The 19731-nt window shown below is 41.5% G+C and overlaps 1 protein-coding gene across 1 annotated transcript in view; it reads right to left on the bottom strand.

Moving 5' to 3' along the window:
* Positions 1-14650, bottom strand: part of kiaa0825 (KIAA0825 ortholog) — a gene marked incomplete at both ends in the record, with an annotated part of 100591 nt that extends 85941 nt beyond the window's left edge. The window contains 5 exons of the mRNA XM_079222720.1: positions 5762-6086; positions 6292-6468; positions 6869-7036; positions 7355-7517; positions 14520-14650. Coding sequence (XP_079078846.1) covers positions 5762-6086; positions 6292-6468; positions 6869-7036; positions 7355-7517; positions 14520-14650 — 964 coding nt within the window. The remainder of the gene's footprint in view (positions 1-5761; positions 6087-6291; positions 6469-6868; positions 7037-7354; positions 7518-14519) is intronic.
* Between the last annotated feature and the right edge of the window lie 5081 nt (positions 14651-19731).

Genomic DNA, 19731 nt, shown 5'->3' on the forward strand with positions numbered 1-19731 from the left:
TCTCTCTCTCTCTCTCTCTCATATACACACACACACACTGCTTTTGACTGGCAGTGAACAGAGAGAAAGGGGAGAAAGGAGGAGAACTAGGGGAAGGAAAAGGGGTGGTGGTTAGGGATGAAAACATGTGGAAGAGAGGGAGGGGAAGAGAGGGAGGGGCGGGATAAGGGAATTCCCTTAGCAGTTGTTATTGATTCCGGTGTTTACGGGCGAATAGTTTAGTGCCGTTTACAAAACAGAACAGATGCAGCCAGTGAGCAAAAAGGTAAACAATTGCTGTGTGGCGGGCTGCCAAATCCCCAGTCTGATGTATTAAACTCGCGGTGAAGAGCATTTCCCCTTTGGCTGCACTTATTGCCACTTCATTTCCTCTTCGCTCACATACACACACTCTCCTTCTTGTGTCTCTCTTTCTCTCTTGTTCCCTCATTTATCTGAGAGAGAAAAAAAAAAAGGAGAAGGGCGCAAGGCTCTTTTTGCCGTCTGGTTATTTTCTGTCCTTCTCTGACCCAGGAGGCCCAGTTCTTCCAAACAGAGCCATTAGTAGGGGGAATTGCATGTGTCTGACATGGCCGAAAACCAATTATTAGACACTTTCTACCAAATGATGCCCAAGTCTTTGGGGAATGGGCAATCATGCAATAATTCAGCCACTGATTTAATTTCTCTCCAGCACAGTATCTCTCTCTCGCTCATCCCTTGTCCCTCATTTTCCTCTCTTTTGCTCATTCTGTCTGTCTAAATCAGACCATGAGCGGGCTGGTCTGCATCTCTTACCACACTACCAGACTGGCCTGCAGTCTCTTATCATGCGATCACAATATGTTAAGACCAGCTATCTGTGTTTGTGCTGATGTGTGTGTTGTACAACACCCCCTACAGGTGATGTCAGCATTTGGTTTCATTAAATATCGAGATAAAAACTGGGAATGTCAGAAGGCAATGCCAGCTTAGCACGACTTGAACAATGGGAATTAAACCTGCCTTACATATTTCATACAAACCATAAAACAGAATTATAAAGATTAAAAAAGTTTAGAAAGCGCTAGGATTTGTTTTTTAACCAAATCCTAGTGCTTACATTCGCACAATGACAAGAAATAGCCTAACCTTAAATGTAGGTTTTAGCCACAGAAGACAGTTGGTTCATTTGTAATCAACAAGGCAACACAAAGCGTTAAGGGTTTGTGCGCCTCTTCCTTCTCATTATGGGGCTTTGCTCTTGGGGTGTAACGCTATGGCTGTAGAGCACTTCTGTGTGTTTCTTTTTGTGCATGCTTTCTCTGTGTATCCTTGCCATCTTGTGTGTACATCTCGTGTCAAGCAGGGTCTTGTGGGTGCCTTGGGGTACGTCTGTGTGTGTATGTGTGTATGTGGGAAGGCTATGAGCCGCTGTGGACCGCCCGCTAGGCCCTGTGACAGCTGGGGTCTTCTTCGTCAGTTGCGGCCCACTGCTCACTCAGACAGCATTATTATGGGAAGCCTCCTGCTGCGATTCCCCAATACACACTATGACACATGCACGCACATACATGAACACACAAAACCACACAAGCCCTGGTCTCTTGTGGCCCTTTCCCTGGGTGCTGTCCAACCAGGCCACAGCAGGGGCCACCTGCCCTTCACAGAAGGGGAAAGTTGCAATATTTGATATCTCAATTAAGTTGCCTTAGAAAGAAGGAGGTGGAGTGGTGAAAGTGGTGTGTTTGTGGAGACAGAGAAGAAGGGCTTACTTTCTTCTATATTACATATATACTATATGTATGTTTATCTGTCCTCTTCTGTGGGTGTCTGTGTATCTGGTTCTCTTTGCAGTGGCAGTGAGATAGGGGTTAATATTTGTGTGGCTTCCTCAACGTACTTGTACCGGGCTGCCGGGATGAAGAGCAAGGAGAAATGTATTGTCTTGAAGGGAGCACTTCATTAAAACCAACTTGTTTGTACCCTTGTTTGCATTAATGTTTTCATGCCCTCGGCTAAACATACTGACTCTTCATCACAAAGTGCTGGCTGTTCTCAATAAGCAAGCCATTTTTGTATGTGCTTTCTCAATAGAAGGTGCCAGGAAAATGTTCATATCCTTGAGCTTTTCAAGAGTGATACACAAAAGCCATTGTGACCACTCGGAGGAAATGGGGAAAAAATAAATGGCATGCGTAATACACATTCTCAAGGGCCATGAAACATATTTTTCTGTGTGATTTCATTGGAGCCATGATTTAGAGAAAATTAACACTGACACACACTCACACATTACACGACCAGAGAGTAAAGACCCCGCTCTTCTCATTAAGATTAGTAAACAACAACTTGCTCTGTGTGGTAACTTTCTTAGACAAGGCCTTGTCATTGTCTGCAAGGACAATAAAAAGACAGCAGCATACAGTAAAAACTAATCATCCATAAATTGGAAGCATCACATATACACACATGCCTACTTGTACGCAGACACACACACAAAACCACCTACCAAGGCCATAATTACATGGCAGCATGCGAGTGCATGTCCCTGGCTGACAGTGTGTATAAACTCAGGCAGAGATATGATCTAGTGAGGAGCTGCTCTTAATAAATATTAACAAACGCCATTCCCAAGCAGCCTCAATCCCCACAAGCACCTCCAATGCCAGTCAGAGCCTCAGCCTCGCTATCTCGCGTCACTACAGAACCTCTCTCCCCACTGAATAGGCTGCTCTGCATTCTCTAAGAAAGAGTTCAAAGAGCCAGAAAGGGCGAGGAGGGTGGGGTGCGGTGGCAGTGAATGTGCTTCCTATGTATGTTCAAACTCAATCCTTTTTTTATCTATTGGGAGCTGCCGACGTCGTCATATGGGGAAATTAGTGAAAGTGGAATTCAAATCAGCGCTATCAGAATGGGGTTGCACAGTGTTTGAACAACCTCGACTTCACCCCTGTGGTCGACTGTTAGGGAATACATTGTATGTGTGTATGCAGACAAGCTGGAATGAAAGCTTTTGATGTCCTACAAAAACATGGATGTCCTATTCATATGTATGGAAATTACTGAAGCCATATGGTAATTTAATGATGTATTTTTAAAAGGGAGGTAATAAATGACTCTTGATCACACGTTTTCCTCAGTAAGGCTGCAATTAGTGCACACACACACACACACACACACACACACACACACACACACACACACACTAGCATCAACTCAAAAACAGATGGGCAGACAGTCATGTTCACATGACATATGCTAAAAGGTGATTGAAAACACAAATTAACACATGTATCTAACTTCATAGCCACACAAATACACATTCACACATCAGGGCAAAAATAAAAAGGAATAAGGAATAATTATAACTTTATCTAAAGGTTTCGCTAATTCTGGTCACGAATATTTGTATAAACATGAGCAATACCTAAGTGAAAAGTGTGTAATTGTCTTAGGACAAATATTATCTGTCTGCAACTTTTACTGTGGAAAATCATGACGGTAGAGACTTTACAGGATTGCTTAAAAGTATGAAAAAACTGTAACTGACGCACGCGCACACAAATATAGTGACATGCACATGTAGACTTGGCTCTCTTCCTCCCCTGCAGACTCAGTGAGGTGTGTTAGTAAGGTTTAAAGCCTGTATTGTTCCTGACCAGCCAACCTGTCTAGCACAAAGTCTCACTGCTCACCCGATTACACTGGGAAAACTGCAGGAAAATGGGAAAAGACAAGAGAAGAAAAAAGGACGGCTATTGGACACTGGAGAGATGGACTAAAGGAAAAGGGAAGAGAAAAGAAGAAAAGGGAGATCTGTCTGGGTACAATGTCAGAGCCTACCTTTGAGTCAGTGGGGTTAAAAGAGGAGGCAGATCTCGCCGTGAACGCTGTTAAATGGTTCAGTGGTTTGACAGTGGCTGATGCTACAGACAGCGCTGCTCCCCCGGGAGCCTACAGAGTCTCCCAGGCATGGCTCTTATCAAAATATACCTACCGCCTGCCTCTACTGCGGAAATAAACAATAACACAGCGGGGAAGGAGGAGGAGATCTAAGGAGTCACAGGATGCTTATGAAAATAGAATCACTTTTTTCCACCACTGTCATAATTGTCTTGACAATTATGGGCGTAGCATACAGTATAGACAGTAAAGTGTGAAAGCAGATTATGCATTAATGTTTAAGCTTTGGCTCTGAAGGAGCCACGGGCGTTAGGGTGGTGGATATGTGGGTTCTTGAGCTTTTTTTGGGAGGGCGGAGGGGGGGGGACTAAAACATGAACAACACAAAAATGTAATCCCAGTTGTAGCCCTTAAAGCGGTGTTGCAGCTGATAGTCAAACTCTCTCTCACACACACACACACACACACACACACACACACACACACACACACACACACACACACACACACACACACACACACACGTAAAACCAGCACAGGCAAAACTGCTCCATTTTACCATCATTACACAGCACGGGTCCCCCGCTCCCTTTGGAGCCGTGTTCTGCCTCCGGTGCTACATTTGACGGTTTGTTGAGCGGCACGTAGGTGTGTAGCCTCCGCCGCGTTACGTGATCAAACAGCCCAACTGACGCATGGCCAATTATCCTGGCTGCCTCCTCTCATCTCACATTTAAGGAGAGGGAAAGTAAAAACCAGAGAGGGAGATGGAAAGAGAGAGATGGAGGGAGGGAGAGAGGGAGAAAAAGACGCAAGGCTGCTGGTGTGTTTATCGAAGAATGGCAGATGTAAAAGCACTCTCCTCCTCGTTCCGCAGGGAAGTTGACATGTGCACCATATTTGAAAAAGTAAACAATGGCTCACACACTTTACTTTTTTTATTGTGAATCTTTACCCTCAGCAAGCCGTAAATAGGCCAATATAAAACAAACAGAGAGAATATGCAGGGAATTAAGTATCAAAAGTGACACAGCGCGTGAAGGTCTTTACTCTTCTCTTCGTCTCATAACATCACTGCCTGTTCCATGACGGTGACACATTCTGCCTTAGTGACAAATATCAAAACTACTTCACCATATTTTTTTCTCTCAAGTAAGAGGAAGGTTGAGATGAATCAATTCCCCTTCTTCACTGGGAGGTCATGAGATTGAATAAATGTGCTGCTGCTACTTTGCCCTTGTTATGTTTTAATTAACTTGAATTAGATTAATTTTTTTATGGCATTATTGTAAAGAGGACATCAGAGCTATGTTTTTAACGCAATTCAAACCTTCCTCTAAGATGAAACAGTGCATATTGCATGAGGCTCAAGGTGAAGGAGGGAATTAACTGCGCCTTAAAGATACTGTCGACAGACCTTGGATATAGCTCGGACCTCTCTTGGGATCAGGGCTCATCACAGTCATAGACAAACCGTGTGGTAAATAGTGTTGAGAAGTAGTTTCAAAAGAAGCCTTGGCCCTGGAAATGCTACTCTTCTCTTTTTGTTGGTTAAGAGGAAAGTGAGGCAGACGGGAGAGGGGGCAGTAAAAAGAAAGCAATTACAAGGGGAACAGCAGTTACTGACAATCACTTAAAGAGGCCTTGGATGTGGCTCAGATCACTACACAATACAGTTGGAAAGTAACAGAAAAGTAAAAATGGAGAGAGAAAATCGTTAGCCTTTATTGGGTAACAATAAGAAGCAGGAGGAGTGGAAAGAAGGCAGAAATGGAAGGACAAACTGCTGTAAGCTACATCTAACCACTTACCAAGGACTAGAAGAGAGAGGAAGGAATGAGCAGAAAGAGTCAAATAGCTATCAGATTAAAACAAATATTCACAAAGAGCCACTTACCAACAGTTGCCCGTGATCTGGCTGAATATTTCTTGATCTTGCTGCCAAGCGTGGTGTTGTCCCTCAGGGCCGTCTCACATTCTCTCTCCATCAGGGAGGCCAGTTCTCGGGCCACATTGTTGAGGTAGGCCATATTAAGGAAACCCAGGATGGTGTGTGGTTCTGCTAGTCTTGAAAGAACATGGAGCTCCTCTGTAAGGGCTTGGGTCAGAGCCGGGACCACGTGGTGGAAGCCTTTAGCCAGTCTGTCAAAGCCGGTCTCACCGCCTGGGCTTGAGCTCAGGGCAGAGAGCAGAAGAACCACCACGGATTGGCTTCTCAGACACTGGATCATTAAAATCAAAATAATACATCACTGTACAATCATTGGTATATACTTTATCATACTGGTACAGCAAGTTCACAATGTGGCTCTGGAAGAGACTAATACACACCCTATCGTATGTTTAAACACAAAATGGAAACAAATAGAAAATTATGGAATTTTCCCCATGATTTTTTATTACTGCATTTTCACAAATGTATCATACCTGGTAATGTGTGAGGGCCTCCGACTCAGGATAAAGAAAGAACAGCTGTTGCAGACAGTGGACCCGCTCAGGAACGGAAATATGTCTGGGTCCAGGATGATCTGGGCATCGGGAAGACAGCCGGTCCAGCAGGTGGCGGCGAAGCTGGAGACGCACGTCATCCCAGGCCTCTTGGATCTTAAGGAAATAATTAAATGAAGGGTAAGTGTAAAAAATAACTGATAATAAACAGCAACACATTGAGCGATTATACAAGTACAGCCTAAGCCGGTAAGTACGTCTTCATAAGCAGTCACTTATGCTGATTCACTTTAAACACTCACATGCTCAATTTTACTAACTCAGACTGCTATAAGCATCTGCTCAACTTCTGGATGCATTTTTATACAGAACAAGGGCTTTGTTTCACAGCAGAAACAATTAAAATGACCAATAACGCTTTAAATGTATATTAATATGGGGGTACTTTTTTAAGACGGACATTAAAAAGTCTAAATTAATTCTTTAAGAATTCCATGAACTAATTAAATATTGTATGATATAATCCCACTGAATTTCAAATTATACAGTATATTACCTCGAATGAAGCATCATCTCTGACTTGATGAACCAAGAGGATGGAGGAAGCAGTCAGAGAGGAGGGGGTGGACGAGGGAAAGCAGATACCACACTGGGCAGACACATTTAGCAGTAGTTGAAGTGTCACCTCCTCTCTCCCCGCCTCTTCAGATCTCAGGTACTGTTTCTGAGTGGAGCAGAGGGGGGGATGCAGATGTAAATAGCATTAAACTGATTAAGTCAGAACATTAATGTCCTCATACAAAAGTAATGAAAATATCCAGGCTTGTTTTCTTACAAAGGTCGTATTAATAAGAGAGAGGCGGATCAACGGATAGCTAAATGTTAACAACAGAATATGCAATTAATTGGGAAACTGGGGGATTCTCAGCAATATCAGCTTAGATTGATGAAATCCGTATGAGCAACCCAACCATTTGAATTATTATCTGTGAAATATTTTAAATAAATGTTATGATCAACACCACCAGTCAGTCTCTATTACCAGCGCTCTGAAGAAGTCCATGAGCTCTTGATGTCCTGTGGTAACCGGTCGTAAACTGTTATTCGCTTTGATGTTGAACCACTGCAGGCACTCTGAAGGGCTCAGCGGACGCTCCCGAGAGTCTCCCATTTCGGCCTGGAGCTCTTTTAGCTGCCGTTCAATGCTGCGGGAAAGAACATACACTGTATAAGTCTCAGAGCAAAGGACAGATCAGTATACATTATCGTACTCTGAGAAGAAAAGTGAGGAACTAATTCTGACAACAACAGAAAGGTGACATTTTAAACCAAATTTAGCCTAAACTTCAATCGCTTTCACTGGTTTGGATTAGAAGTGGTCCATCTGATGTTCTTCCCAACCAACACACAGCAAACATGTTTCATGTTAATTTAAACTCTTCCTTCACCCAGTTGTGATTGAACAAAGTGTTTGACTGTCAAGACCAGTACTTTATTTTGAAAGTAGAATTTCAAGAGATTAAGTGTACACCCCAGTCATACAAGCATAAAAGCTTCTGCACCACAGACACGCTGGAACAATACACTCACAAACTGCCACATTACAGTCATACAAACACACAATCACCATATCATCATGTTTGGCTCTCCCTCACTCTCATTCAGTGTCCGTGAGAAGACAGATACAGAAGCATCAACAGTAATGAACTCAGACATCGATATATCAGTGTGTGAGTGTGTGCTAAGCATCTGGTGTGAAGTGGTGTTACAGGCATCTGAGACAGACGCTTCTTGCCGCCTCACGTCTTACTCTTCGCCTTGACACACACGCACACACGCACACACACACACACACACACACACACACACACACACACACACACACACACACACCTCTCTTTTGATTTTACCAGGCTGCATCAGCTATTCCGTTTCCCCTTTAATATGACAGATTAGAAATGACATGTTTGGGCTCGACAAGTTTAGTCATTTCCATGCAAATCAATGCATATATTTTGGGGCATGTAAGAATGTGAATATGAGTATGTGGTATGTGTGTGTGCGTGTGTGTGTGTGTGTGTGTGTGTGTGTGTGTGTGTGTGTGTGTGTGTGTGTGATTGCGTCTACATAGTTGCAAAATTAAACATGTTGTTGTTGTGAAGGCTGCTATTGTGTGTATGTGTGACTGTGTTTGTTTGGCTGAATGTGTGTGTGCTTTCACTAAACTTAGGACTGAATTTATAAATCAGACAATTGTGACTAATCAAGAAAAACTGATTAAGAAAGAAAGACTACACATCTGATAATCAAATAATGGTAAATGGTTGGTTCTGTGAACTTGAAAAATGCACTTGTTCTTACATTGAATATGCTACATGATTAATGGAATGCTAAATAATAAATATATAATGATCATATTAATTAGCTGCAGAACTACATATATATTGTCCTCCACATTGTGTGTGTGTGTGTGTGTGTGTGTGTGTGTGTGTGTGTGTGTGTGTGTGTGTGTGTGTGTGTGTGTGTGTGTGTGTGTGTGTGTAAGCATACATGATTCTGAGCCAAAGTGCCATTTCAGATAGCTCATCCCCCACCGCAGGTCTATAAACTGCCTCCTGCCTGCTTCTGGGCCATGAACGCATCCAGATGTCTTACAATGGCAACACATTAAATAACCGTTCAATCTGACACACTTTCGTTTCAGAGGGGATAAACGCAAGGGGAATAAAATGTTATAGACTGTTACAAACCGCTATCCTCTAGGTTGAACACTGCCTAATGCTATCATTCTCTCTCTCACTTTCTCTTCTTCTTAAGGCAGGCCAGATGATGCATCTCACTTTACACTCTTGCCACCAACTTGCTGACTAACAGACACCTTGCCTACAAGGTGGGTGTGTTTTAGAGTGAACTTTCAAACCTCTCCTTAAAATAGGGCTTTTATCATGTGTTTTTTAAGTGTGTATGTGTGTGTTACTGTTCATGTTCCTGCTTCTTGCTCCTGTTTGCTTATGAACATTGTCCAGGAAAGATATTGCCTAAACTTGTGAAAGACTGTGATAGTGCAGAGACTGTTAGCTATGCTTGCCCAAAGCACACTAGGTGTAAAACACGGCTTCAACAAGGTCAAATCATAACCAGCATGGCTCAGGATTGCTGATGGCACTGTTTGTAAAATTCATAGACACCACTTTAAACAACACAAAAGACTGTTTAGATACCGGTTTGTTTGTGTGACCTCTGACTTTTCTTTAGGAGAATATAGCATTGCCTTTCATAGAAAATATACTTCTGGATACAGTTTACACAAAACAACAATTTCCATTTTTTTTCTATCACTCAGGGCAGGCCAAATACAAAGAGAAGAATATATACATTTAAGGAAAAAATGCAATAGTAAGAAATGTTCCAAATTAAATGTTTTGCATAGATTTCTGTCACATGCCATGTCTTGCAATGCAACCCTGCTGTAGATTAAATGACAGAACAAAGCATTGTATGTGTGTTTATAGTACGTCATAAACAAGGATGTTCGTTCTGGGCTCCACCCCAGGACTTCCCATAGACAGCAGGTTTCAAATAGGCTTCCATCTGTACAGCTCAGTTTTCACCTACTCTCTGAAGTTCATTAAAGCTAGGGTGGGTGATGTAATTTAGCAGCATTTTTGTGTCATGTTTGTTATAATTCAATCTATAAATCAAGTGCTCTGACAAAAAACAATCCAGTATATGTGGTTGTCGTAAGACTGAAATAAGACCATCCAATCATATCACACACACCTGCCTTCCTGCATGGCACACACTCTTCCAGTGCACATATGGCATGTCATCGTAGTCTTCCAAAAGGTGCTAGATTAGTTATGATTTCTGCAAGGTTACCTACCCATGCTTTAAAAGCAGAAAATGTAATTAGACTACACTATATGAACTGGGTGGATTTTATCTTTTTATTCAGCTTGATAACATAATTGAAGTTTTTTATTTAAAAATAAACTTCCTAGAGCATCCACCTTTATAGGGAGTGGGACTCCATGAGGCATTTAGATCAGTCTCTGACACTCAATTTGGCCAATTGTGGAGCTGAAAGATTGTTGACTTGAAAGCCATAGAAAGCCGTAGACTAAGACAGAAAGGAGGGAAGAATGAATGGCTTCTGGCTTCATTCTCTAGTTCCACTCACCATCATATCACTCTTGCCTTAAATCAAAAAAAACAATGTACTCTAATGGCTACAGCAACAACACTTGCCTCTGCAGAACCATTCTCAGGCCTTCCCTCCACAGTTTTTCTCTCTCTATTTCCCCTCTTTCTCTTCTCTTTCCCCAACACTCTTACTTTCCTAATTTCCTTTTCCTTACTCTCGCCTTTCAATTACCCCTCCTTAGGGCCTTGTGCTGTAAGTTATAAAGTCAATGTGGATGGTCTGTGTCAAGAAGTCCATCCAGCTCTCGACAATGTTGTGACCTTTTGCCCGCTGGTGTAAAAGCTACCTGCAGCCTAATCAACTTGGCAGGATTAGCTCCGAACCTGATGACTTCCACTGCCAGCAGCTCAGACACCAAGGAAAAAGACAGAAAGCGAATGAGAGAAGAGGCAGGTAAAATGGGTAAAAAACAGAGGAGTCACAGAAAATAAAACCATTCAACTATCTGAGTTAAGACGACAATGGACGAACCTGTAATGGCAAAAATGCCGCAACAGAACTCAACAAAGGACACGGAGAATGAGAAAAGTAGCAGAAGAAACTGGGAGGAAAGGATTCTTTAGGCCTCTTGACAAACATGTCAATCATTTCACCCTAACTGCAAACACACACACACACACACACACACACACACACACACACACACACACACACACACACACACACACACACACACACACACACACAGGCACTTTCACTACTGAATTGAAATCTAATTGTTTTTCAGACCGGTCTAGCTAGACAGTTGACACCACACCCGTGCTCCCTCCCAACCTTCACCACCGCTGAGCGAAAAAGGGAACAACCGGAGGTCTTTTATTAGATATGATGGCACATTTCACAGCTCCCTGACTTACAGAAACCCAATCCTGCGATTAGTCAGCGCTTTGACGTTATCTTAAGTTCCTTGTCAGAATTAATTTAGTGTGGGTGGGCTGCTGTGGGCCTGTCTGTCTGTCGTGCTCCACTCGCCTACAGAAGGTGGGGGGTTGGAGGCAACGGGGGCAGGGAGATCCCTTTCAAATAAACCCCAGCTGCAGTCAGTGCCAAACCAGCCGCTTGAGAACTAAATATCTCCTCCATCAAAGAGCCCCATTCTGCGTTGAGAAAAGCAGTGAATGGGCATGAATGAACAGGCTGTAAACAGATCCCGTCCTGGCCCAGCCTGTCGCCCACTTAGTGCCCTCAGCCCTCAACCTCCCAGCCACCCAGCACAGCCAATGTTACCGGAGAACCGATACAGCTGATATACTAACTTAACACACGTGTCACGCACAGCTAAACACTAAATCAGCTACATACTGCAAGGACTACAGATCAGTATTTGTGTTCATTGAGAAGGAACCTTGAAAGATATTTTACTGTCACAGGCTTTCAACTTCACCTGTTTGCGCACATACGCTAAATCCTGATTCTCAGAAGCGCACACACACACACACACACAATCAAATTTGAAAGTATTGATATTGTACCTTCATCAAGATTGGCAGGAGACTAGTGAGAGCTATTTGCCTTGCCAGTGTGAAACTAAAGGCCTGTCTGCAGTCTCTATGCCTGTACAGACACTTCATTAGAGGTCTACTCCTGGTAGCCCACGGCTCCCCGTCCCCACTCCCCACCCGACCCTGAACCGCGCCACTGTCGCATCTGATGAAAACTAATGGATTACAGCATTTCAATTTAGGGGAGTCAGCTCCGTTGTCAGCCTATCTTAATCTCCTTCAATTAGGGTGCAGCTCTTAGGCAAATCTCTGACATCTGAGAACTGGGAACAGGCCAGTCACTCCGACCCACAAACAGGTTGCAGTCCTTCCCGGGTGTGGGAAACTCTGTCTCCTACATCTTTCCTATCCTCCACTTCTGTAATTTGTTCCATACACTGATAAGTCAATTAGGCAGCAGGTGAGTGAGCTGTGAATGTGTCTGTGGCTCTATATATGGCTGCAGCCCACCCTGGATGAGGCAAAAAGAGGCCTTGCATGATTGTGTTTGACTGGATGTGTCCAGGCAGTAAAAGGGCTGTCTTGGAGTAGTCTGGTAAGAAGTTAGCTGCAGCCTGACAGACACTGACCAGTGGTCCCCCGCGGCGAGAAGAGGATTGCCTTATTTTTAGCCCCATTCTCCATTATCTGGATGCTTTGTTCTCATAATGGTTATCCCACTCCCATCTGCAGGAACACAAAATAACCCTTTAATGCTTAGAAAGCAGAAAAATGGCCCGGCCTTCTGTAATAAGCCTTGAATTACCTACCCAAGGGTTTTCGTTTCAAGATGTGGAATCTTCAATTATTATGTTCCCATTTAGAGGGAGGGAGAAAAGAAAGAGAGAGAGAGAAAGAGAGAGAGAGAGAGAGAGAGAGAGAGAGAGAGAGGGAGAGGGGGGGGGGAGGGGGTAGGGATGAGACCCAGACACTAATGGTACCAGAGTAAGGCTTTGTTCACTTGCCACATTTAGCCTGTCCTTCATCATCTGCCCTCAGCATCCCAACATCACAAACGATAAAAGACCTGAAATATAGATCTCCCACCCTCCCCATGTCTCTCTCTTTATCAGTCTATTTGTACTCTCCAACTATTCCCATCTGTTGCCATTGAGATTTGTCTATATTTCAGTTTTCAGTGATAGTGCACTGAGACACATGACTTGACACATGAAAAGTTTGTTCCATTTTAATTAATGAGATTGAAGTACCAAGAAAGATTTTTCAGTTTGTATTATTAAATACTTGGCCTTATTGTTTTTAGGAACATTGTAAGAGATTCTTAAAGTTTAATCATGGCCTCTTTTTAAATCATAATGCCTCAAATCAGCTCAACCCTTACAAACTACATTTACAGACACCGTTACATACCAGGTTATTATGAAAGATCAGGTTAGGGCTACAGTGCAATTAAGTGGTTAGTCTAAAATCACGTTACCTGTAACTAGCCATATTTCTCTGTATGTGCTACCATGTGTTAACACCGAGTGCTTGAATTATATACAGTATATCAAACATTCCTTTTTTTTATTCTGCAAACAATAGAAACAATTCAAACTGTGTTAGGAAATCAGATTTAGTTTTCTGCCATATTTCTAAAAGGTTGTGTTGGGCAGGTTTCCCTTTATCCTTTGACTCCAACTAAGGAAACCATCTGAAATTGGGGATTTATTTCAGTTGAAAACAAATCTCTTTATTTTCAATGAAAAGTGTTAATGTTATTTTAAGTAAATTCATTCAACATTCACTCCTGAGTCTGAAATATGTATTTTAAAAAAACATGATAAAGGCACATAATGTGGGATTGTTAATTGAACTTCTTCATTCACAAGATTGACATGATTGGACTTTGTGGATTGAAAAGGAAAAGGAAAACAGAATACGGATGAAGCTTTTCAGCTTTTAATCCTGATTTAATATTTCTACCTCTGCAACACTTTATCATATTGCTGCCAGTGAAACAATATTATTGGTGTTTTTTCTAAGTTTGTCATGGAGGTTTCTCCTGTCTTTATTATTATTTGGATTCCTTCAAGTATCTGCACACAGTCAGCAAAAGGAAATCTGAGTCCTTAATATCTGTCCAACAACAAAAAACAACAATTTTCCTGAGAATAATATAATCCATCAAAGTGAACATGAAGCTTTAATTATGTTTTGGCGGAGTAACTGTTGAACATTTATGCCATTTTGTGTATAAATTGCACATAAGTTAAATTGCTTCACTTCCTGTCATTTACCAGAGATTCACAGAAAGAAATGGAAGGCCCCATTCGGAAAGAAATCCTCAAAAATTCTCAAAAACTGCTTTGATAACGTTACTGTCTTGTACATGTTATTTTATTTGAGGTGTATTTGAGAGATGGGACTGTAGTTAATTTTAACTTGGCTTCGACATAATATAGTTTAAATTCTTAAATTTATTTAAAAGTCAAAGTCAAATAAAAGTAATACAACTCTGGGACAGAGCTATTCTAATTCAGGGTTCAAGATGGCATATTAATGCTTTTGCTACTACTGACCTGCTGGCATTGAGATTGAGTTTCTCCTCTGTGTCTTTTAGGAGTTGCTCAAAGTCCAGCTCACTGGAAACCCCTGGAACCGGCAGCTCCACAAAGGCATGGTCTTCAGGAAAATCCCCTGGCCACTCCATACTGCTCTGCAGGGAAAAGATGCAAAAGAGAGAGATGACCCTACTGTAAAACTTCACAAACACTCCACATGACATGTAACAGTTCATAAAGCAAAGATAATGAGAAAGACAGCACCGGTGTCATTAAATCAACAATTTAGGCTGACACCCAATAACAGAGATCTGGAGTATATTATCTCAGCTGTCTGTCAAGAAACTGAACATGCAAGCTTATTCTGCGCACACACACAGACACACACACACACACACACACACACACACACACACACACACACACACACACACACACACACACACACACAAGAATAATTTGAAATTTCCTCAAACAGGAGTCTTATTATGAGACACAAATCAATTGCACCTGAAACACCTGAAACAAAAAGGAAGCTTATCATCAACAACAATTGTTTGCTCCAGTTCCCCCACTCTTTCCTCAAACAATCATTTGCAGCAGGAGGACCCTTGATCAAAATGCATTGCCTCAGCCTCTAACCAGTTCCACCTACTGACACTACAGTGAGTTAACAAAGAAAAGAAAAAAATAGACTTAATAAATAAACAATGAGGTGAGATGCTATTCAGTTGAGCCTTTAAATAAACAACTCATCTCCTTACGTCTCTGCCACAACCCAAGGGCCACCCCCCTACCCTGTGGTGCTTAACGCTCATGCTAACAGCCAATCCCATGCCAGTGCCGTGTTGCCGGGTCTCATATCAACATTGTCATCAACGCGAGTCAAGTGGAAGGTAATGGAGAGTGTCTGTGTCAATTTGGCTTTCTCACACTCCGCCTCTCGCCCCTTCCTCGTCATCTGCTCTGATTTTAATAATCCCTGTCAAATTCCAAACAGCTCCCCATACTCCGCTCCGCTTCTTCGCTGCGGCATACAGTCTATGCCACTCTCCCTGACAGGGCAGACAGGAAGCTCAACATTCATTTAGCCTGCACAAAGGGAGGCCTGTCCAGCTGGACAAATATTATTTTCCTCCGCTGACAGCCTCACCAGTTAAGCTTGTCCTTTATTATTTCTCCCTCTCTTCTTCTCTCTTACTATTTCCCCTCATCATCATGCTCCCTCTGCGCCACTGTCTGAGCAGGGGTCCATATGCAACCATTGCTAAAAGGGAATAACATTTTAAATCCATGGATTAGGAACTCAACATTGTAATTATTTGGACTGAGCCAGACACAGTGTGTGTGTGTGTGTGTGTGTGTGTGTGTGTGTGTGTGTGTGTGTGTGTGTGTGTGTGTGTGTGTGTGTGTGTGATTTTTGAATACTGTCTGTTTGTGCATGTGCTGTCTACAAGACCATACTCCTCTTCAAATATATGAATGACAGACAGATGGACAGGAGGTCTGAATGTGGACACTGTGCTGTTTGTCTGCTGGGTGTCTACCTCCTGGTCTACTAACAAATCATCTGTTACCTTGAGCACAAGTGTGTACATGCAAGTGAGTGTGTGTCAGGATTCTCCAAGCAGCACACAGGGCCTCATTAGTACTATACTTTAAATCATCCAGTCTCCATTGTCTTGTCATTAGCGCTTTACAAAGCAGATGTTGGAGGAGCCCCTGTGTGTTTCACAGTGTTGCAACAGGGACAACTGGGCCAGGCGCTGAGACGCTGCCTTCCTGAGACATCCACTCCACAGCTATTAGAACAGGGGAAGAAACAGCCGCTTACACACACACACACACACACACACACACACACACACACACACACACACACACACACACACACACACACACACACACACACACACACACCACTGTCTTATCTCTCTTGCTGCTACCTGTCTACCCCAGCTAGGCTAACACACATGCCCATTTACAGTAATGAGTTTGTCCTGAAATATTTAGCAGTACGTCCCCCAGGCCGTCGCTTTAAAGCCACTTAGAGCATGTCAAGTTAAAGTCAACATTATTTTAAAGGGGGGCACCTAACAGTCTGCTGTAAAGGAAACATAATAAATTAAATAGGTGCATATTCTAAGATCACAATACTGCTGAGAACTACTCACTTCTCATGCATGCCCAGAGGGGAGCATGGCTTCACTGTTACAGTGCAACCTTGTGGTCCTGCTACACTGTACTGCCAATGAATGATGTTCTTTTTTACAATACGTCCTGTCTTCTTAGTGATGGGCTTTAATCTCATCATATTTAATACAGTGATAGTTCTGCTCAATTTAGGAGGCACAAATCTGGTTAAAATATATTGGACACTTTTTTTTCATTACTATAGGGTAATATGTGTCTATAATATCTTCTTAAAATATGTTGTGTAATAAGACATTGCGGTGCAACAGCTTTGCATCATCACAAATGCGCCTGTGATTAGCCTACACTAAGGGAATGAATAATACATGACTAAATCCTGATATGACTTGGCATTGCTGTGTTTGTGGAGTAATCATCATCATTCAACAGTATTAAAGTACCCTAAACAATGAGTCCATTACATTAACATTAATATTGAAATACAAGACAATGTTGTCATACTGGAGCAGCTTATATTGTGTAGTTTATAGCAACCCAACTATCATGATTTCAGAAAACTTAAATACTCCTGTCCTAAACATGCATTTATTCTAAAAGAATTGATATAAACCTAAGGTTTTATTGGTTGTATAACTGCACGGGTGACACAGAATCTGTAGAAAGTAAATCTACTCATGCATCACAAACTGCAAAACATAACAAGTATTCGTAATATCTTTACATTTCATAAGTGATCAATCATTTAGTTCGTAAAATGTCAGATTATACAAATCCAATTTACCAAACCCAATCGTCACACTTCTTGTCTTGTACTTAATACTTCATTGTATAACTTTTATGATTAATCAATGAATAAGTCATTGATTATCAAAATGGTTGTTGATTAAGTTTGTAAACTTGCTGACAAATGATTATTTCAATCATTTCATTTTTCAGGGCATTATATTATCATGTGATAATTTTATTTTGGTATTATAACTTTGGGGTCTTAACAATGTACAGTAAGTTGATAGGTGTAAGCAGCACGTCACAGAGTAGAGCTCTTGACTTACTTGCTTTTCATGGTGGTGTTTGATCATGTGACCAAACCTACTGAGAAACATCCAACCTTTTGGATCCTATTGTTGATTCACTGATTAATCAATTTATCCACAGAGCATCAAAAAACAGAAAAATAATAAACAGAAAAATAATTAAAAAAATAATGCCCATCATAATTTCTGTAACCACCAGTTAAAATGTAAATGTTCATGTTTTGTTCAAACAATAAAATACAAGTGAAATGTATTAAATTGACAATATTACTCAGAGAAAAGTGGCAGATCATCATATGAGAAAAGCTGGGCCCAGCAAATGTTTTGTGTTTTTGTTTCACTTGTGTTATAAATGTTTCATCAATTCATAAATATTAAAATAGAGTTGGACTAATAATCAAAAACATATGAACATTGCTCATAGTTTTATCCAATATATTATGGTGCTAAAAATAAACTGCTGTTGGTAGATGTAATTCAAATATCAGAGAGAGATACTTTTGAATGAGACGTGCAATGCATATCTGTTGACTTTGCATAGCTTGTTGTGGTATTTGGCCATGTGTGGCCAGATATGGGTCTCTGCATTACAAATGTGTGTCACTGTACTTGCTGGTTTAGCAGGTTATCTGTATATTTTATTAAATGTGGTAGATTCACATGGCACCTGTGTAACATAAACATCTGCATTGATTCAATACGTGTAGCTTACCTTTACACGCTCCTTTATATTCGCTCTCTTTTAAATGTCAATCCATTACATGCAACGTTAGGGGGAAACATTACTAGCTTAATTTACGGTCACTTATTATTGGTATTTGTCGAACCGTTACGCAATATGTCGCTCCAACAAAACGGTATACCAAGAAAACTGAACGGCAAACATGCCACAACGTAGGTTCACGTTGATATAATTGAATTACTGTGATGGGAAGCTTATCTTTCACTGTCACGGAACGTACCGTTTTTGCAAACAGCTATGCGGCTTCATAAGCAGCCTCTCTGTCAGAATCAAGTTATTGTTATCGATCGATCAAACATCCACGTTATTCAGCCAGTACTGTAGTATACATAGTTAGTTATGTTATCCCGTCATTGTCGTTATTTCCGGGGACAGAAAGCGTCCGTGACAACAACCTGGAAGTAGCTCCATGAAAACTTCCGCAAGATGGAATATTCCAACTGACAACCAAAATGGGGGTCGGAGTTTACTGTTTAGTGGCGGAAATATACGTACATTTTATACACAGTAGATATGATTTACTCATCACATAATACCTATATCATTATATTTCCTTTTATTCTAATATATAGTCGTTTTAACGTTGATAATTATTACAAACTATATTATATATGAGAAATCTCCCCTCTCCAAAATAGTTAGCTATACTCCCAGGCTGTCAACACATGACGGTTGAGCTGTGAGTTTGCCTCAGGATCTAGTATATGTATATATATTGCACTTTTATGAACACTACTGAGCAAAGTCGGAGTGAAGTTGGTCATATTTTTGGAAGAAGCAGCCAATCGCTGATACAAAACTCTGCTCACGACATTGGATGTCGGTATCAGAGTTTTGGCGCGCCTGTACATACTGGGAGTGATCATCAGTGGAATGAGGAAAGGTACCAACTGGTTTAGACAACTGCAATATGTATACTGGTGAATAAAGAAGAAACAACGCATATATTTGGTAATTTAGTTGACCCTGACACTGTGAAGGTACAAGACTATCAACAACAGTTCATATAGGAGAAATATTTAGATGACTCCTACTGTTTTGTTTGTGTGCAAGTAACTTTGTCTCGAGCCAGTAATTAACTGGCAAGGGAAATGCCAGACATATCACACCATGTGCCATTAATACATTCAATTCCCTTTCCTGTTTTTCCCAAAGGGTTAACTTGCAGGCAAATCCAAGTCAAACAAGAATTGCAGCATTATGTTCTCCAGCGAATGTGATGAGGTTACCTAATTTGTAATTTGCATATTATATCTAGACTTTAGCCTCATCTTGTCTCGTCTTCATTTTTGTCTTCAGC

The sequence above is a fragment of the Taurulus bubalis genome (assembly GCF_910589615.1).
Source record: "Taurulus bubalis genome assembly, chromosome: 8".
Taxonomy (NCBI): Eukaryota; Metazoa; Chordata; class Actinopteri; order Perciformes; family Cottidae; genus Taurulus; species Taurulus bubalis.